We start from the raw sequence: 13847 nt of genomic DNA, 5'->3' as shown, positions 1-13847 counted from the left end.
TTGGCTGCCTCCCTGGTGGCCTGTGCTTCCCCTGGAGCCAGGGCCCCCCGGCTGCAGCACTGGGCAAATCCGGGCCAGCCCCAGGCTGGGGACCCCTCAGCCTCGGGGGGGGAGCAGACACTGAGGCCCTTGGATGGATTCTCTGGTTGGTTGGTTTTGGGGTCCCCAGTGCCATGGCTGGGGGTGGAGGGGGGTGTCCCATTGCTGACCCCTCCCCATCTCTCCCCCTTGGTGCAGGGATGCCCACGGCCTACGACCTCAGCAGTGTTATTACCGGTGGCTCCAATGTCAGCCACAACAACTTGATTCCTCTAGGTGAGTGTCTCAGCATCTGAAGGGGAATCCCCTGGCAGGAGGGGTCAGCCCTGGAACTGGGGTGCTGTGGGGGGGCCCCTGGCTGGGGGTCTCTGTGGGACATGGCCCCTGGCAGCTCTGGGCTTCAGTCATGGCAGAGGGTTTGATGTGTGACTCTAGGGGAAGCCCTGGCTGCCTGGACCAGCTCACTTCAGCCCGCAGGTGCCGCAGTGTCCCGTTTAATTAGGGGTGGTGCCTGAGCCCAGCTGAGATGGGGGGCCCTGTTGTGTGGGGTGCAGCACAGACCCCAGCTGAGAAGGGCCCCCCATCACGCCAGGCGCTGCAAGCTCAGGCTAAACATCCCATCAGAGCCGTGTCCGTAAGGCCCACGTGTCGCTCTGGATCCTGTGTTTGGTCCTGTCCTAGGGGCTGGCTGGTCTCGTCTCCCTGCTCCAGGCATTGCAGCTGTGGGGGTCCACGGGGCCCAGCTGTGGTGACAATGGGGGGCCGGGTAGGCCAGATTTGAGTGAGTGGCGCTGCAGCCCCAGCTCCCCTCACCAAGCTGGGGGGGGGCCAAACCTGAGTGGTGCCACCACCCCGGAGCAGAGGAGCTGGCACTGGGGTGAGAGCAGGGGAGAGCCCAACCCCCCTGGGGGGAGGATCTGACTGAAACTGCCCCAGGGCCTCCACCCCCAGCCCATCTACTGGGTCGTGACAGGCCATGAACAAATGGGTCCTGAGAACCACGGGACTAGAGCCCAGCTGGGAGTCGCTTTTGCCGGCAGGTTGTGGGAGTGCATCCGTAACCCTCGGCTGTTGAGCAGCTGCTAGCCCCTGGGCCAGAGCTCCCTGGGAATGGGCCTGTGCTGGCAGGGGGCTGGGGGAGGCCAGGACCCTGGGGAGGCCCCCTCCCCTGCTCACGCAGCATCTCCTGTGTCTCCCTGCAGCGGCCAGCGCGGGGATTGTCAATCACACGCACTCCAGGATGGGCTCCATCATGAGCACCGGCATCGTCCCAGGTAACGCTCCTGGCCGCGCCCAGCTCTGTTCCCAGCGATCTCGGCGTTCCCGAGGGCGTCCTCCCGCCTCCACTGCCGTCCGCCATTGGCCTTGTCCAAGCGCCTGTAACTCGGGCAGTGGCTCGAGCTGCAGAATCCCCTCTGCTCTCCCAGGCAGCCCCTCCGTGGCGGGCAGGGGAGGCTCGGCCCAGGGCACCGCCCCCGCTGGAGCTCTCGCAGGGCGGCCGGATCTGATGGCGACTCCTTTTGTCTCCTCCGCAGGCTCCTCCGGCAGCCAGAGTGGAGGCGGTTCAAGCGCTCACTACCCGGTCAACAGCCAGTTCACCATGGGGGGCCCCGCCATCTCCATGGCCTCCCCCATGTCCATCACCACCAACACAATGCATTACGGGAGCTAAAACCCCTCCGCCCCGTCTCTGAACTGACAGCGCCAGGAAACCAAATGAAGATGACCCCTCCCCCTCTCCCCCCGTGACAAACTGTTCCCCCCTCCCCCTGCCAGCCAGCTCGCTGGGGCCGTTTTTACCGGCCCATGAGCCCAACCCACCCATCGGCTCCTCCACTCTTTGATATCGGACTTGGACAGTTTTTTATGAAATGTCGAACCTCAGATTCTCCGCCCGTCTCGAGCCCCCAGTGTTAGCTGTCCCCCGCCACCTGATCATGTAGTGAAGTCCTTTTAGTTCATCATCTTCCATATGAGCTGGGGCTGCGGGGGCTGGGCCGCTCAGCGGCACCATGGCCCCAGCTGGGCATTTCACAGAGATGGCCATGCCCGTGCCCAGTGTCCAGGATTCCTCCCTAGCTGTGGTTCTGGGCCTTTCTGGCCTGGCACCCTGGTCTCCCTTCGCTCCCTGCTGGTGCAGGGCAGCTGGGCTGGGCAGTTGTTTTGCCAGGCAGCTGGAAGCAAGGCTGTTGGAGTAGCCCAATGGAGCCCCTTGCCCCCAGCGACTGCCGTAAATCCCATGCCTCATTGGGGAGGGGTTTTTTTATTGCCCCAGCCCTAGTCTCTGCTGATGCCTGAGGCGGTGGCCGGGCTGCTCATCAAGGCAGCTGAGACCAGCAGGCCTGGTACCTGCCTCCAGGGAAACGCTGGTGTGGCAGGAGAGTATTCAACAAAACTTAAATGTCCCCAAAACTGTGGCTGCCAAATACCTAACTCCTTTGTGCCACAGGGACCAGCAGTGCCAGGGTCTGCGGCCAGCTCCACGTCCCCTCTGAGCAGGTGCCTGGAGCCCCCTGGATCACCCTGCCCCCTCCTCTTGGCAGAGCAGAGCCAGCCTTGCCCATGGCCCTGCTGCTGGGGCCTGGAGTTAAGGAGCTGTGGTCTCTGCTGGGAAAGCCCCCTCTAGCACCCCCAGGCCAGTGCAGTCCGGTAGTGTAACCGCCACCCAGGTAGAGCGCAGATGGGTTTTGTTTTGTTTCCTTTCCAAGAGCCCCCCGTGGTGATTTTCAAAAGGATTTTGCAGGGACCCCTCTGGAGAAAATGAAATAAAGGAATTATGTGTTTCATGGAGGCAGTTTCCTTCAGCTCTGGGGGTGGCAGGGTTGCCTAGGGGGGTGCAGAGCTGCTGTGGTACCCAATAAAGCAGGGGGTGCTTTGACACCTCTCTCTGGAAGCTCCTTCCCTGCAGCTTGCCAGGGCGGGCCCAAGGCCTGTTCTCCCAGCCTCTGGCACCTGCTGCCCCTTTGCAAAGCAGCCTCCTGCCAGCAGCAGGGAAGGGAAGGAACCCAGCCAGCGTGAGTGATGCCACCATCCCCCCAACACAGGAACCAGGCCTGGTCCCAGGTGGGGCAAAGGCCCAGTTTATTTCAATCACCTTTGAATAGAAAACAGCTGACAGCTCTCAATCCTTGGGCCTTGCCCAGGGAGCAGCCAGCACTACTACTGCTCCCCATGCCCTAGAGATGGGGATGGGGGAGCCTGAGTACCTCGCTAGCAGAATCCCCATGTGTTCCTCCCAGTGGAGCCCCCCAGCCTAGCGTGGGGTAGCAAGAGAGCGGTTCCAGGACAGGGGCAGCTGTGCTGTCAATCAGTACCTGGCAGTGCTGAGATCTGCCTCGGGAAGGGGCTAGCAGAGGTGTCTGCCTCCCGGTGCTGCAGGGACGCCCCGAGAGCAGGGCCCAGGCTCTGTCCTGGCGGGACTCCTGCCACTGACCGAGCCAGGCTCTAGTTGGGGGCCGGTCTGCTCACTGGAGCCAATGCCCCTGCTCCCAGCTGGGAATGAGCCAGGGCTGAAGTGCTGATGCAGGAGGAGAGGGGAAGAATTAGACGTGTCCTGGGCTCAGCCGCTGCCAAGCTGCCGCCCCCTCCCTGTGCAGCGTGGCTGAGCTCCATGGGCTGGGGGAGAGGCCGGAGGAAGGGTCCTTCCCAAGGGGGCCGGAGCCTGGGTCATGGCACAGCAGTGGCTCTGCTCTTTCACCTGTGCCCAGTGCTGGGGGATCCACACCTACAAAAGCAGAAGCCACCGTGAGAGAGACGAGGTTACAAATCCCCCCCTTGACTCCTGTGGGGCAAGAGCTCAGCCTGGTTTGGGCACCAGGCCCAGCCCCCAAGGGGGCTCCATGGCTGGAGGGGACAGGTACTAATCCAGCCCCTCTGAAGAGCAGATCATTCCCAGCTGCTAGGGCCCCATGGGCTCCCCAGTTTTGAGGGCAGAGAGACTGAGGCCAAAGATCTCACTCTGTGGGGAAACTGAGGCACAGGAGCCTGCATCAGAGCTGCTGGCCCATCCCCAACTCCTGAGGAGCAAGAGCTGCCTCTTTCCAGCACCCATAGCCCTCGCTTCCCCCGCCTGCGTGTTCCCCCAGGGCCCGAGTTCTCCTGCTGGCTTACCTCACTGGCGGAGGGGGACCGAGGCATTGGCTGGGTGAGGGAGCAGCACCGGGGGCAGCTGGGCTGTGACCAGGGTCTGTAGGGGAGGGACGGTGCTGGACAGCATCTGGAAAAAATAGAGCTACAAAAAACAGCAGGAGGGCAGGATCAGCTGGGGCAGAACTGGCCGTGCCCCACTGGCTGATGGGGGGAGGGGGGTCATGCCCCACTGAGCACCTGCCCCGTCGGGCCGGGCGCTGCCCCAAGACATGAGGGGAGTTCCCTGCCCGGAAGCACCGTTCATACCTTGCAGCCGACGGCCAGCAGTACGTGGAGCGAGACCATGGCGGCCAGCGTGGCCAGCGTGGCTGGCTTGCTGTCGGAGCGGAGCAGCGGCCAGAAGGCGAGAACCAGCACGGAGCCAGAAAGTGCTGCAGCAAAGGCCAGCAGGAGCCACTGGAGCCAGGCAGCCGAGATCAGCCACAGGATCTGCCAGGGAGTGGGAGAGAAGGGAAGGGGGGTCAGGCACCCTCCCCCACAAAACCACCTGCCCCGAGTTTTTGGGGCACCTGATTGACTCCCCGCCAGGGCAGGGGTCTGCCAGAGGGTTTAGCCCCTCCCTGGGCCGGCTGCTCACCGAGGTGGGGATGTAGATGAAGAGCGAGTAGCCGTACACGCAGACTGTCTCCAGGAAGCTGTAGGAGCCCATGTGGAGGCTGAGTCCCTTGCGCCACTGCAGGTAGCCCCAGAGGGCCAGGGGCACCAGCCAGGCGTAGCAGTAGATCAGCACCCCAGCGATGGTCACTGGGGAGAGGGCAGAGACACTGGTCACCAGCAGGGACGCGCCAGGCAGGGAGCCTGGGCTCTGCCGCCTGGCCTTGCCCACAGATAACAGCAAAGACAAACCACCGGCCATGAATGGCAGCACAGATAGCAGGGGTTAGAGCAGGGGGCTGGGACCCAGGACTCTTGGGTTCTAGCCTGGCTCTGGGAGGGGAGTGGGGCGGGGGCAGGTGCCAGGACTCCTGGGTTCTAGCCTGGCTCTGGGAGGGGAGTGGGGTCTAGTGGTTAGAGCGGGGGAGGGGCAGGCGCCACGATTCGGGATTCTAGCCTGGCTCTGGGAGGGAAGTGGGGTCTAGTGGTTGGGGGGGGCAGGCACCAGGACTCCTGGCTTCTGTTCACACTTCTTACTCGCTGCATGGCTCTGGGGCAAACCTCCCCAGTGTGGAGAAGAGCCCTGCCCCCGCGGGCTCTCACCTTTGTGGAACTGGGGGCTGTAGTGGAAGGTGGGGTCACCCCGTTTCTCCAGGGCGTGGAACACGTTGCTGCTGGCGGCGAGCGTGAAGGCCAGCGTGGCGCAGATCCAGAAGGGTCCTGGGGAGGCAGATGGGGGGCACGGTTAGGAGGGGCATCGACAGGAGCCAGACACTAGCGCCACGAAGCTGCTCAGCGCCAGCCCCACACCCGGCAGCCCTCAGGGCTCCCCCTGGATCCCACCGTGGAAGCTGACCTCGCATGGCCCAGGCACTGGCACAGCCGGGTCACCGGGTGCGGGCATCTTGGCTCCTGGGACGGTGCTATGGCTGCCGAGCCGAGGAGAAGGGGTGCGGGTTACACGAGTGAGTCACTGGGAACCCAGAGCTGCCCCCAGGACGTCAGGGACCACCAGGGGGTCTGTGCGGTTCGGCCCGGCCTCGCCATGCTCACCGTATAGGTCAGGGTTGTTCCGTAAATGGTGCCGTACGAAGTTCTTCCCAGGCCATGGCAGCAGAGACCCCTTTATCCTGTCCAGCACCTGGCGGATGGGACCAGACCAGGATTAGCAGGTCGTCTCCAGAGCCACGGCTCTGGCCTGTCGCTGTCTAACGTACTTCGCCTGCGAGCTCCGTGGGCCAGCACCTACCACAACAGGGACCTGCCCCTGCCCAATGGTACCAGCAAAACTCCCCTTTAGCCCCCCGGGACACTGCTGCACGTGTTATGCCCCGAGTTACCAGCTCCAGGCCGGCCTCGTGCTATGCAAGAAGTCAGAGGAGACCCACAGCGCTCTCAACCCATTTCCGTTTCTCAGTTGGACAGTGCCGTGGGGCTAGTCTGTGTCGATCTGGTTCCACTTTCCTGTCCTCGGGTCCCAGCCCAACGCTGCAGGCCGGGAAAAGGAATCCGAGGTTAAGGCGTTCAGATCCTCGGACGAGCGGCAGAGCCGAGAGCTCGTCCGCACCTCTGTGGGGGTGTAAGCAGGGAGAGCCACCCCAGGGATGAGTCTGGCCTGGTCCCAGCTACAAGGCCCGGCTGTTTAGCTCAAGCTCTGGCCGCTCATGGCATTTCGGTCCGGAGAGCCAGGATTCAATCCCCAGTAGTGGGTGACCCATTTCCATCCACGCCAAGCAGGCTCCGAGCAATGCGAAGGCCAATGCTGAGAGGCGCTAGCTTTAGGCCTAGACATCCGGCCAGTCCTCAGCGTTTCCAGTCACTGGAAGCTTTTGTTTTAGGTGCCTTTTGCCTTCATCGGGGAAACAGGCTTCCCTCCAGCAAGTGCCAACCGGGACTCCAGTTGTAACTACTCGCCTCAGTACGTTTTAAACTGGGCTGAGATCCGGCCCCCGTCAGGCCGGGCGCTGCCCAAAGACATGAGGGGAGTTCCCTGCCCTGAAGACCAAGGAAGGGTCATTTCACAGGCAGGGAACTCCCACGGCGTGACTTGCCAAGGTTGCCCAGGCTGTCTGCGGCAGAGTCGGGAACACCTTCACCAGAAGACCAACCTCCTTGCCAGGGGGCGGCATGTGTCCATCTGGGGACGTCCCTGCCACACCGAGTGCAGGGCCATGTCCTGCCTCCCTGGGAAATGGAGCCGCCGTTTCGGCCAGGCTCCTTGGGCCGCCACAGCCAGGTTGGCGTGATGGCCTCTTTGCCTCTCCCCACTTTTGCTGCTCCTGCCTGCGTCACTTTCCAGCCGACCGGCATACGTTAGATGGGAGATTCTGTTACCTGGTAGGTGTCGACATCAAAGAAAGTCTGGTAGTATTCGAAGGTCCAGAAACCGGGCTGCTTCTTCTGGCCACTGAGGAGCTGCGTGGATGAAAAGACACGTGACTGGAGGGTCCTCGGCCCACGTGCCAGACAGCCGGGTCTGGCTCGCGGCAGAAATCTGAGCCGCAGCCAGGACCCTCTGTGATCACGGACAAGCCGTCAGCCTTTCTGCTGAACCCGGGGATCAGGGTCGATTGCCGGCGAGGGTGAGTCCCTCCCCCTCTTGTACCCTGGCCGCAGCTGTCAGAGCCAGGGTTCTTCTCGGCAGCCAGATAGGGCCCCGATTCAGGGAAGGGTTTAAGCACGTGCTTGGGCCCCACCCAGCACAGTATGGGCTGGTGGTTTTGGCAATGAGGATACTCGGGCCGGAGGCCCCTTCAGGCTGCTTCGACCAGCAAATGGAAACTAGTCACTCCTGATGGGGCAGCAGGGGCCCTGGGATGGGTTGGGTCCGGTGCTCCTTGGAGGGGAAAGACCCTGTAGCCCATTCAAGCCAGCCAATCCCCCTCCCTGCTCAGCTTTTCCTCTCACCTCGGTTTTATCTGTCTCCTCCCCTAGCTCGCCCTCCTCGTAGTCGGTGCTCACGTTCACGGCCACGTGGCTTTGCCGCTCGCTGATGCTGGTGGTTGTGGCATCAGGGTTCACGGCCAGCAAGTCGGCCGCCTCGTCGAATTCTGCAGGGAAACCACCAGCGGTTAGAACAGGTTGGAAATCAGCGTCCACAGCTCTGGGATCTCTTTGGCTGGCAGCTGCGTCCCCAGCCCTGCTCTGATGCTCCCAGGGCAGGCTAAAGACCTGTCCATTCTCATCGCCTGTGCTGGCTCAGATCTGCCCAAGCACGGGTGAAATCCCTGTATCAAACCAGCTCCCAGCCTCCCTTGGGCAGCCTCGGCCAAGCCTCCGGAGCATGACCACTATCGTCCCCCCCAAAGGGTTCAGACCCCCCTTTCCTCCCCGGGGAGGCCAAAGTCAAACTGAAAAGAGGAAGAGAAGGGATGGCCCAGTTAGCTCTTTTCTTACTTGATGGATTTGAGTTAGACCACAGCAGGGGATAGGTCAAATTAGGAACACAAACATCACCAGCTGGGGTCAGCCATAGGGCCCAGCCTCCCAGCCTGGCCAGGACCAGCTGCTGCAGAGGAAAATGCAAGAAGACCTGCAGGTGGGAGCGATGGGATAACCTGCCCCCAGGGACAGTTAGCTCCTGATCGCTGCTGGTCACAGGTTAGATCAAGCCCTGAAGCAACTTCCTAACTTGCTTATTTCCTGTTCTGACTCTGGACACTTCTTGTTATCCATAACAACGTCCAGTCCTCTTTTAGACCCTGTTAAGTATTTGGCTTCAGGATATTCTTGTTGTGGTGAGTTCCACAGGCTAACTGTGGCCAATCACTGCATGGCTTTGCTTAAATCCAAATAATAATCCCTAGTTCACACATAGCATTTTTCATCCACCAATTTCAAAGCACTTTGCAAACGAGTCAGTATCATTATTCTCACTTACATATGGGGAAACTGAGGGGAAGTAACTTGTCCAAGGACAGCCAAAGGCCAGTGGCAGAGCTAGGCACAGAACCCAGGTCTCCTCAGTCCCAGCCCAGTGCTCTATCCACTAGGCCTCCTTTAGCTGAGCCCGAGGGGGAAAGAAGCTAGCAGGACAGATCCTGGAAATGAAGGTGGCTCCAGACCTGAGATGCAGAGTAGCCTCCTGAAATGCACCAGCCTCTAATACACATTTTCAGGGGGTGATGTTCAGCCCAATTAGGGGAGACCCAACTACGTTATAGGACCCGGAGGCATTTGGAATCCCATGTGAGAAAGAACAGACAAAAATACCCGTCGTCTCCTCCTCCCCCACGAATTGCGATGCTCGAAGCTGAAACCTTTACGGAAGGCAAACACTCACCATGAAACTTGAGCTCATCTGACGTGGCCATTGCTGCAGGTTATTACATGTCAGGGACTCCGCTGCCAGGGCAAAGCAAACAGCGCTTGTGACGTGAAGGCTGGACAGAGCAGCTAGGAACAGCTACGCACTGAGCCCCTATGGGGCATGACCTAGGTTCCCCATCTCGTCCCATTCTGCAGGTGGGGAAACGAGTTGCCGAGAAGGGAAAGTGACTTGCCCAGGGTCACACAAAGAGTCAGCGATGCAACCCAGGTGTCCCGAGTCAACCCAGTTCCATCCACCAGACTATACTCCTTCCCAGCGCTGGGAATGAAACCCAGGAGTCCTGATGGCCACCCCCCACCCTAGCTCCTACCACTCGAGTGCCTGGAGCTCTGGTACTTTGAAGCTCCCTCTCCTCCTGCCCATGCATTTCATGCCAGGCAGCGGGCAAGGTCCTTTTAACGCTTGGATTTCGCCATACGTCCAACACAGGGACACTTTCGGCTCCAAAGCAGCAAGGCACCAGCTGGGCCAAGAACCCTGGAGGGAGGGCAGGATGGGGGGAGCAGCAGGGGGTTCGTTTACCCAGCTGCCTTCCAGATCTGCCCCTGCCCAACCCCATACACCAGAGGAGCGGCTCCTCCAGGGACAAGCCACGTCGGTGCCAGCGTGGCACCGGGCGCTGCCCAGGCTAGAGGGGCGTCCCGTGCCCGGGAAGGGAGCTGGAAGGGGCAGCCCGGGGCGGGCAGCTGGGCCCGTTTGCCCCACCTGGCTGACAGACGCTCCAGGGCGAGTGTGGGGGGACCCCGCTGAATCCTTTGGCCTCCCCGCGGCCCTTCCCCGCCCCGCCGCGACCTCCCAGCAGAGTTCAGGCCCATTGTCCCCATTCTGCAGGGGGGGAAACTGAGGCAGGGAGCAGGCTGGGGCTGCGAGCCATGGGGCGGGTTAGAGCCCCTGGTTCCCGCCATGGGGGCAGCTGCCTGACCGGGGGGGGCCACCCCAGCCGGGGGAGGAAAGGGGGGGCTTAGACTGACCCCCCCAGAGCTGGGGGAGGGGCTCATGAAGCAGCCCAATGCCCCGCCCCCCAGGTCCCCAGCAGCCCCCCCCCCAGTCTCCTCTGTCTCGCCCCTCACCCACCTCTCGGCCCCCCGGTACCTGCCCGGCCTCCCCGCCCCGCTGCTGCGTGTCGCTCCCCGCCCGGCCTCGCGCACCGTCCGCGCGCGGGGGAGCGCGGGTGTAAACCTCCCCCCCCCCGCGGCCCGGCTGAGATGGTCTCGCCCGGGTCCGTCCCCCTTTCCCGGCCGGGCGGAAACCACTTCCGGTCCCGGCAGCGAGCGGCCTATGGCGGGGGGCGGGAGCCGTTGGCAGCGGATCGGCTCCGGCCGTTTGGGTGAGGGGGCGGCCCGGACGCCTGGGTTCTTGGGGGAGGGGGTCGGAGCGGCGAGGGGCGGCGGCCCGGACGCCTGGGTTCTTGGGGGAGGGGGTTGGAGGGGCGGCGGCCCGGACGCCTGGGTTCTTGGGGGAGGGGGTCGGAGCGGCGAGGGGCGGCGGCCCGGACGCCTGGGTTCTTGGGGGAGGGGGTCGGAGGGGCGGCGGCCCGGACGCCTGGGTTCTTGGGGGAGGGGGTCGGAGCGGCGAGGGGCGGCGGCCCGGACGCCTGGGTTCTTGGGGGAGGGGGTCGGAGGGGCGGCGGCCCGGACGCCTGGGTTCTTGGGGGAGGGGGTCGGAGGGGCGGCGGCCCGGACGCCTGGGTTCTTGGGGGAGGGGGTTGGAGCGGCGAGGGGCGGCGGCCCGGACGCCTGGGTTCTTGGGGGAGGGGGTCGGAGGGGCGGCGGCCCGGACGCCTGGGTTCTTGGGGGAGGGGGTTGGAGCGGCGAGGGGCGGCGGCCCGGACGCCTGGGTTCTTGGGGGAGGGGGTCGGAGGGGCGGCGGCCCGGACGCCTGGGTTCTTGGGGGAGGGGGTCGGAGCGGCGAGGGGCGGCGGCCCGGACGCCTGGGTTCTTGGGGGCGCGCATTAGAGTAGGGCGCTGGCAGCCCAGTGTCCTGGGTTCCGTTCCCTGCTCTGCCCCCGCCCCGTGATCATCCCTAGACTCTTCCCCTCCTTGAGCCCCCCCCGTATCCAGACGTTCCCGCCCCTAGAGGCCTGGGGTGTTCGGGCCTCGCTCCCCGGAGCCAGCAGCACCTGAGCTTTCCCTCCCTGCGCAGGTCTGTGGTGCAAGAGCCTGCTGCACGATTACGCCGACGCCTGCCGGGATGTGGCCCTTGGCTTCAAGGAGCGGCCTGGGAAAGCCGGACTCTACCTCTCGCTGCTGGCTGGAGCCACTGTCTGCAGCCTCCAGGTCCCCTGCGATGCCTCGTTCGAGTCCTCCCTCCTCGAAGCCTCGGGCACCCTCCTCCTGCTCTCCCCCTGGATCCGGAACAGCGGCTCCGAGGGGCACGTCCAGCGCCTGATGAAGCTCCGGAACCAGGGGCGGCTGCGCTACCAGAGCCTGGTCTTCTTCTCCCTCGTCTACCAGGCTCCCTTTGATGCGGAAGCTGCTCTGTACCAGGCTCACTGCAAACACCTGAAGCCGCGCTGGACGGACTTTCCCGGGCGGATCCTGGACGTGGGGTTCTTGGGCCACTGGTGGGTTTTAAGTTCAAAAATGAAGGATTCTGACATCAATGAAGAGGAATTCAAGTATCTCCCTGAGCATCTCAGGACCATCTCCACCCAGAACCTCCACTCGGCGGCAAACGAAAAACTCTTTGACGAGAAATACAAACCCGTCATCCTGACAGAGGAGCAGATTCAGCGGGCGGAAAAGGAGGAGCAGCAGCAGTGACCTCCGGGAGCCTTAAACCAATGATCTGAACAAAGAGACTTCCGTTTTCTGTGGGCTTTTGGGGACGGTCGGTCTAGGAGCTAGCACTATGGGAGGATGGGGAGATGAAATACAGAAAAAATCCTATAATGAAATATAATTGTGCTGATCCAAGCTATTGCTCGCTGCCTCGTAGCCCAACTGTGCTGAGGTCAATAAATCAGTTCTGTGAGATTTCCATTCACCGATGAGCTGTTCCTGGGATAAGTTAGCCACTGCCTCCCCTTAACTCGCAGTTGCCTTGCTGGACCGATGTTGGGTGTTCCTGTCTAAGGCTGGTCTGTATAAAGGGGGCTGTATTCCAAATGGAAACCACCTCCTTGTTCACAGTCATTGTTTGGGTGGAAGACCTCAGTGGAACAACAGTGCACTAAAGAACGGCCAGACTGGGGCAGACCAAGGTCCATCTAGCCCAGTGTCCTGTCTTCCAACAGTGACTGGTGCCAGGTGCCCCAGAGGGAATGAACAAAACAGGGTAATTATTGAGTGATCCATCCCCTGTCATCCAGTCCCAGCTTCTGACAGTCAGCATCTCAGGGACACCCAAAGCATTGGGTCCCTGCCTATCTTGGCTAATAGCCATTGATGGACCTACCCTCCATGAACTTATCTAGTTCTTTTTTGAACCCTGTGATAGTCTTGGCCTTCAAAACTTCCTCTGGCAAAGAGTTCCACAGGTTGACTATGCATTGTGTGAAGAAGTATTTCCTTCTGTTTGTTTTAAATATGCTGCCTGTTAATTTCATTGGGTAACCCCTTGTTCTTGTGTTATACAAAGGGCTAAATAACACTTCCCGATTCATTTTCTCTACCTCAGTCATGACTTTACAGACCTCTCTCACATCCCCTTTGGTCGTCTCTTTTCTACACTGAACAGTCCTGGTCTTTTTAGTCTCTCCTCATACGGCAGCCGTTCCATTCCCCCTGATCATTTCTGTTGCCCTTTTCTGAACCTTTTCCAATTCTAATATATCTTTTTTTGAGATGGGGTGACCAGAACTGCACACAGTAGTCAAGGTGGGGACGTACCCATGGATTTATATAGAGGCATTATGAGATTTCCCATTTTATTATCTATCCCTTGCCCAATGATTCCTAATGTTCTATTAGCCTTTTTGACAGTCGCTGCACATTGAGTGGATGTTTTCAGAGAACTATGTATAGTTGGGATTATGTTTCCCAACGTACATTACTTTGCATGTATCAACGTTGAATTTCATCTGCCATTTTGTTGTCCAGTCTCCCACTTCTGTGGGATCCCTTTGTAACTCTTCGCAGTCTGCTTTGGACTTAACTATCTTGAGTAACTTTGTGTCTGCAAATTTTGCCACCTCGCTGTTTACCCCTTTTTACAGATCTTTTCTACATCTGTTGAACAGCACTGGTCCCTGTACTAGATCCCTGGGGGAATCTCACTGTTTATCTCTGTCCATTCTGAAACCTGAATGGAGGTCAGTAGTACAGGAAGGTCAGTAGCTGCTGATTTTGAGCTCTAGAATCATTGGTTTCGTATTACTTATGGCTTCTTAGACAAAAAGTAAGACTTCAGCATGTGTGTGGGTCTTCAGGGGGCATGCCCAGAGCAGCGTTGCATTGAAAGGGATTGATCTGGTTAGTGTTTAGCAGCAAGGCCTGACTCCTACATGATACTTGTCTTTCTAGAGTGAAAAGAGCTCGCACGCTGACATTCACGGCTCTGTCGTGCTGCGTGAATAGCTGACTTTGGGTCATGGGCCAAACCAAAAAACGTTGTGGGTGGAATAAAATGTTCCCTTTGACCCACAACCACATGGCTGGTTTTTACTTTTTTCACCCTTTAAAAAAACAGCAAAATGAAACTGAAGCTGATTTCTAACCAAAAAGCCGTTTTGAATCGAAATGTTGGGGATTGAAAACATCAATGTGAAACGTTTCAATTTCTTACAATTTTTTCC

General features: G+C 60.4%; 3 protein-coding genes across 6 annotated transcripts in view; 2 read left to right on the top strand and 1 right to left on the bottom strand.

The window, feature by feature from the left end:
* Positions 1 to 2302, top strand: part of CARM1 (coactivator associated arginine methyltransferase 1) — a 56481-nt gene extending 54179 nt beyond the window's left edge. Inside the window, 3 exon segments of the mRNA XM_038378175.2 lie at positions 238 to 315; positions 1242 to 1313; positions 1575 to 2302. Coding sequence (XP_038234103.1) covers positions 238 to 315; positions 1242 to 1313; positions 1575 to 1711 — 287 coding nt within the window. The 3' untranslated portion in view covers positions 1712 to 2302.
* Positions 2303 to 3096: 794 nt separating this feature from the next.
* On the bottom strand, positions 3097 to 10344 carry YIPF2 (Yip1 domain family member 2). Of its 4 annotated transcripts, none has more exons than XM_038378180.2 (10): positions 10205 to 10344; positions 9065 to 9126; positions 7690 to 7832; positions 7117 to 7197; positions 5836 to 5923; positions 5386 to 5502; positions 4766 to 4932; positions 4435 to 4617; positions 4150 to 4270; positions 3097 to 3763 (listed from the first exon to the last, which is right to left on the bottom strand). In XM_038378180.2, the coding sequence occupies exons 2-9, from the start codon at positions 9093 to 9095 to the stop codon at positions 4151 to 4153; spliced, it is 930 nt and encodes a 309-aa protein (XP_038234108.1). In that variant the 5' UTR covers positions 9096 to 9126; positions 10205 to 10344; the 3' UTR covers positions 3097 to 3763; position 4150. The 4 variants fall into 4 exon arrangements, with proteins under 4 accessions (XP_038234108.1, XP_038234107.1, XP_038234105.1 ...); XM_038378179.2 differs by having other exon boundaries at positions 10187 to 10251; XM_038378177.2 differs by having other exon boundaries at positions 9065 to 9240; positions 10187 to 10238.
* On the top strand, positions 10294 to 12097 carry TIMM29 (translocase of inner mitochondrial membrane 29). The gene is made up of 2 exons (XM_038378182.2): positions 10294 to 10439; positions 11255 to 12097. Exons 1-2 carry the CDS (start codon positions 10391 to 10393, stop codon positions 11872 to 11874), a joined length of 669 nt encoding a protein of 222 aa, XP_038234110.1. The 5' UTR covers positions 10294 to 10390; the 3' UTR covers positions 11875 to 12097.
* The last annotated feature ends 1750 nt before the right edge of the window (positions 12098 to 13847 follow it).

This window comes from Dermochelys coriacea, chromosome 20 (genome assembly GCF_009764565.3).
Source record: "Dermochelys coriacea isolate rDerCor1 chromosome 20, rDerCor1.pri.v4, whole genome shotgun sequence".
Lineage (NCBI taxonomy): Eukaryota > Metazoa > Chordata > Testudines > Dermochelyidae > Dermochelys > Dermochelys coriacea.
Note: the sequence above shows the minus strand (reverse complement) of the source record. Positions and strands in the feature narration are given on the sequence as shown.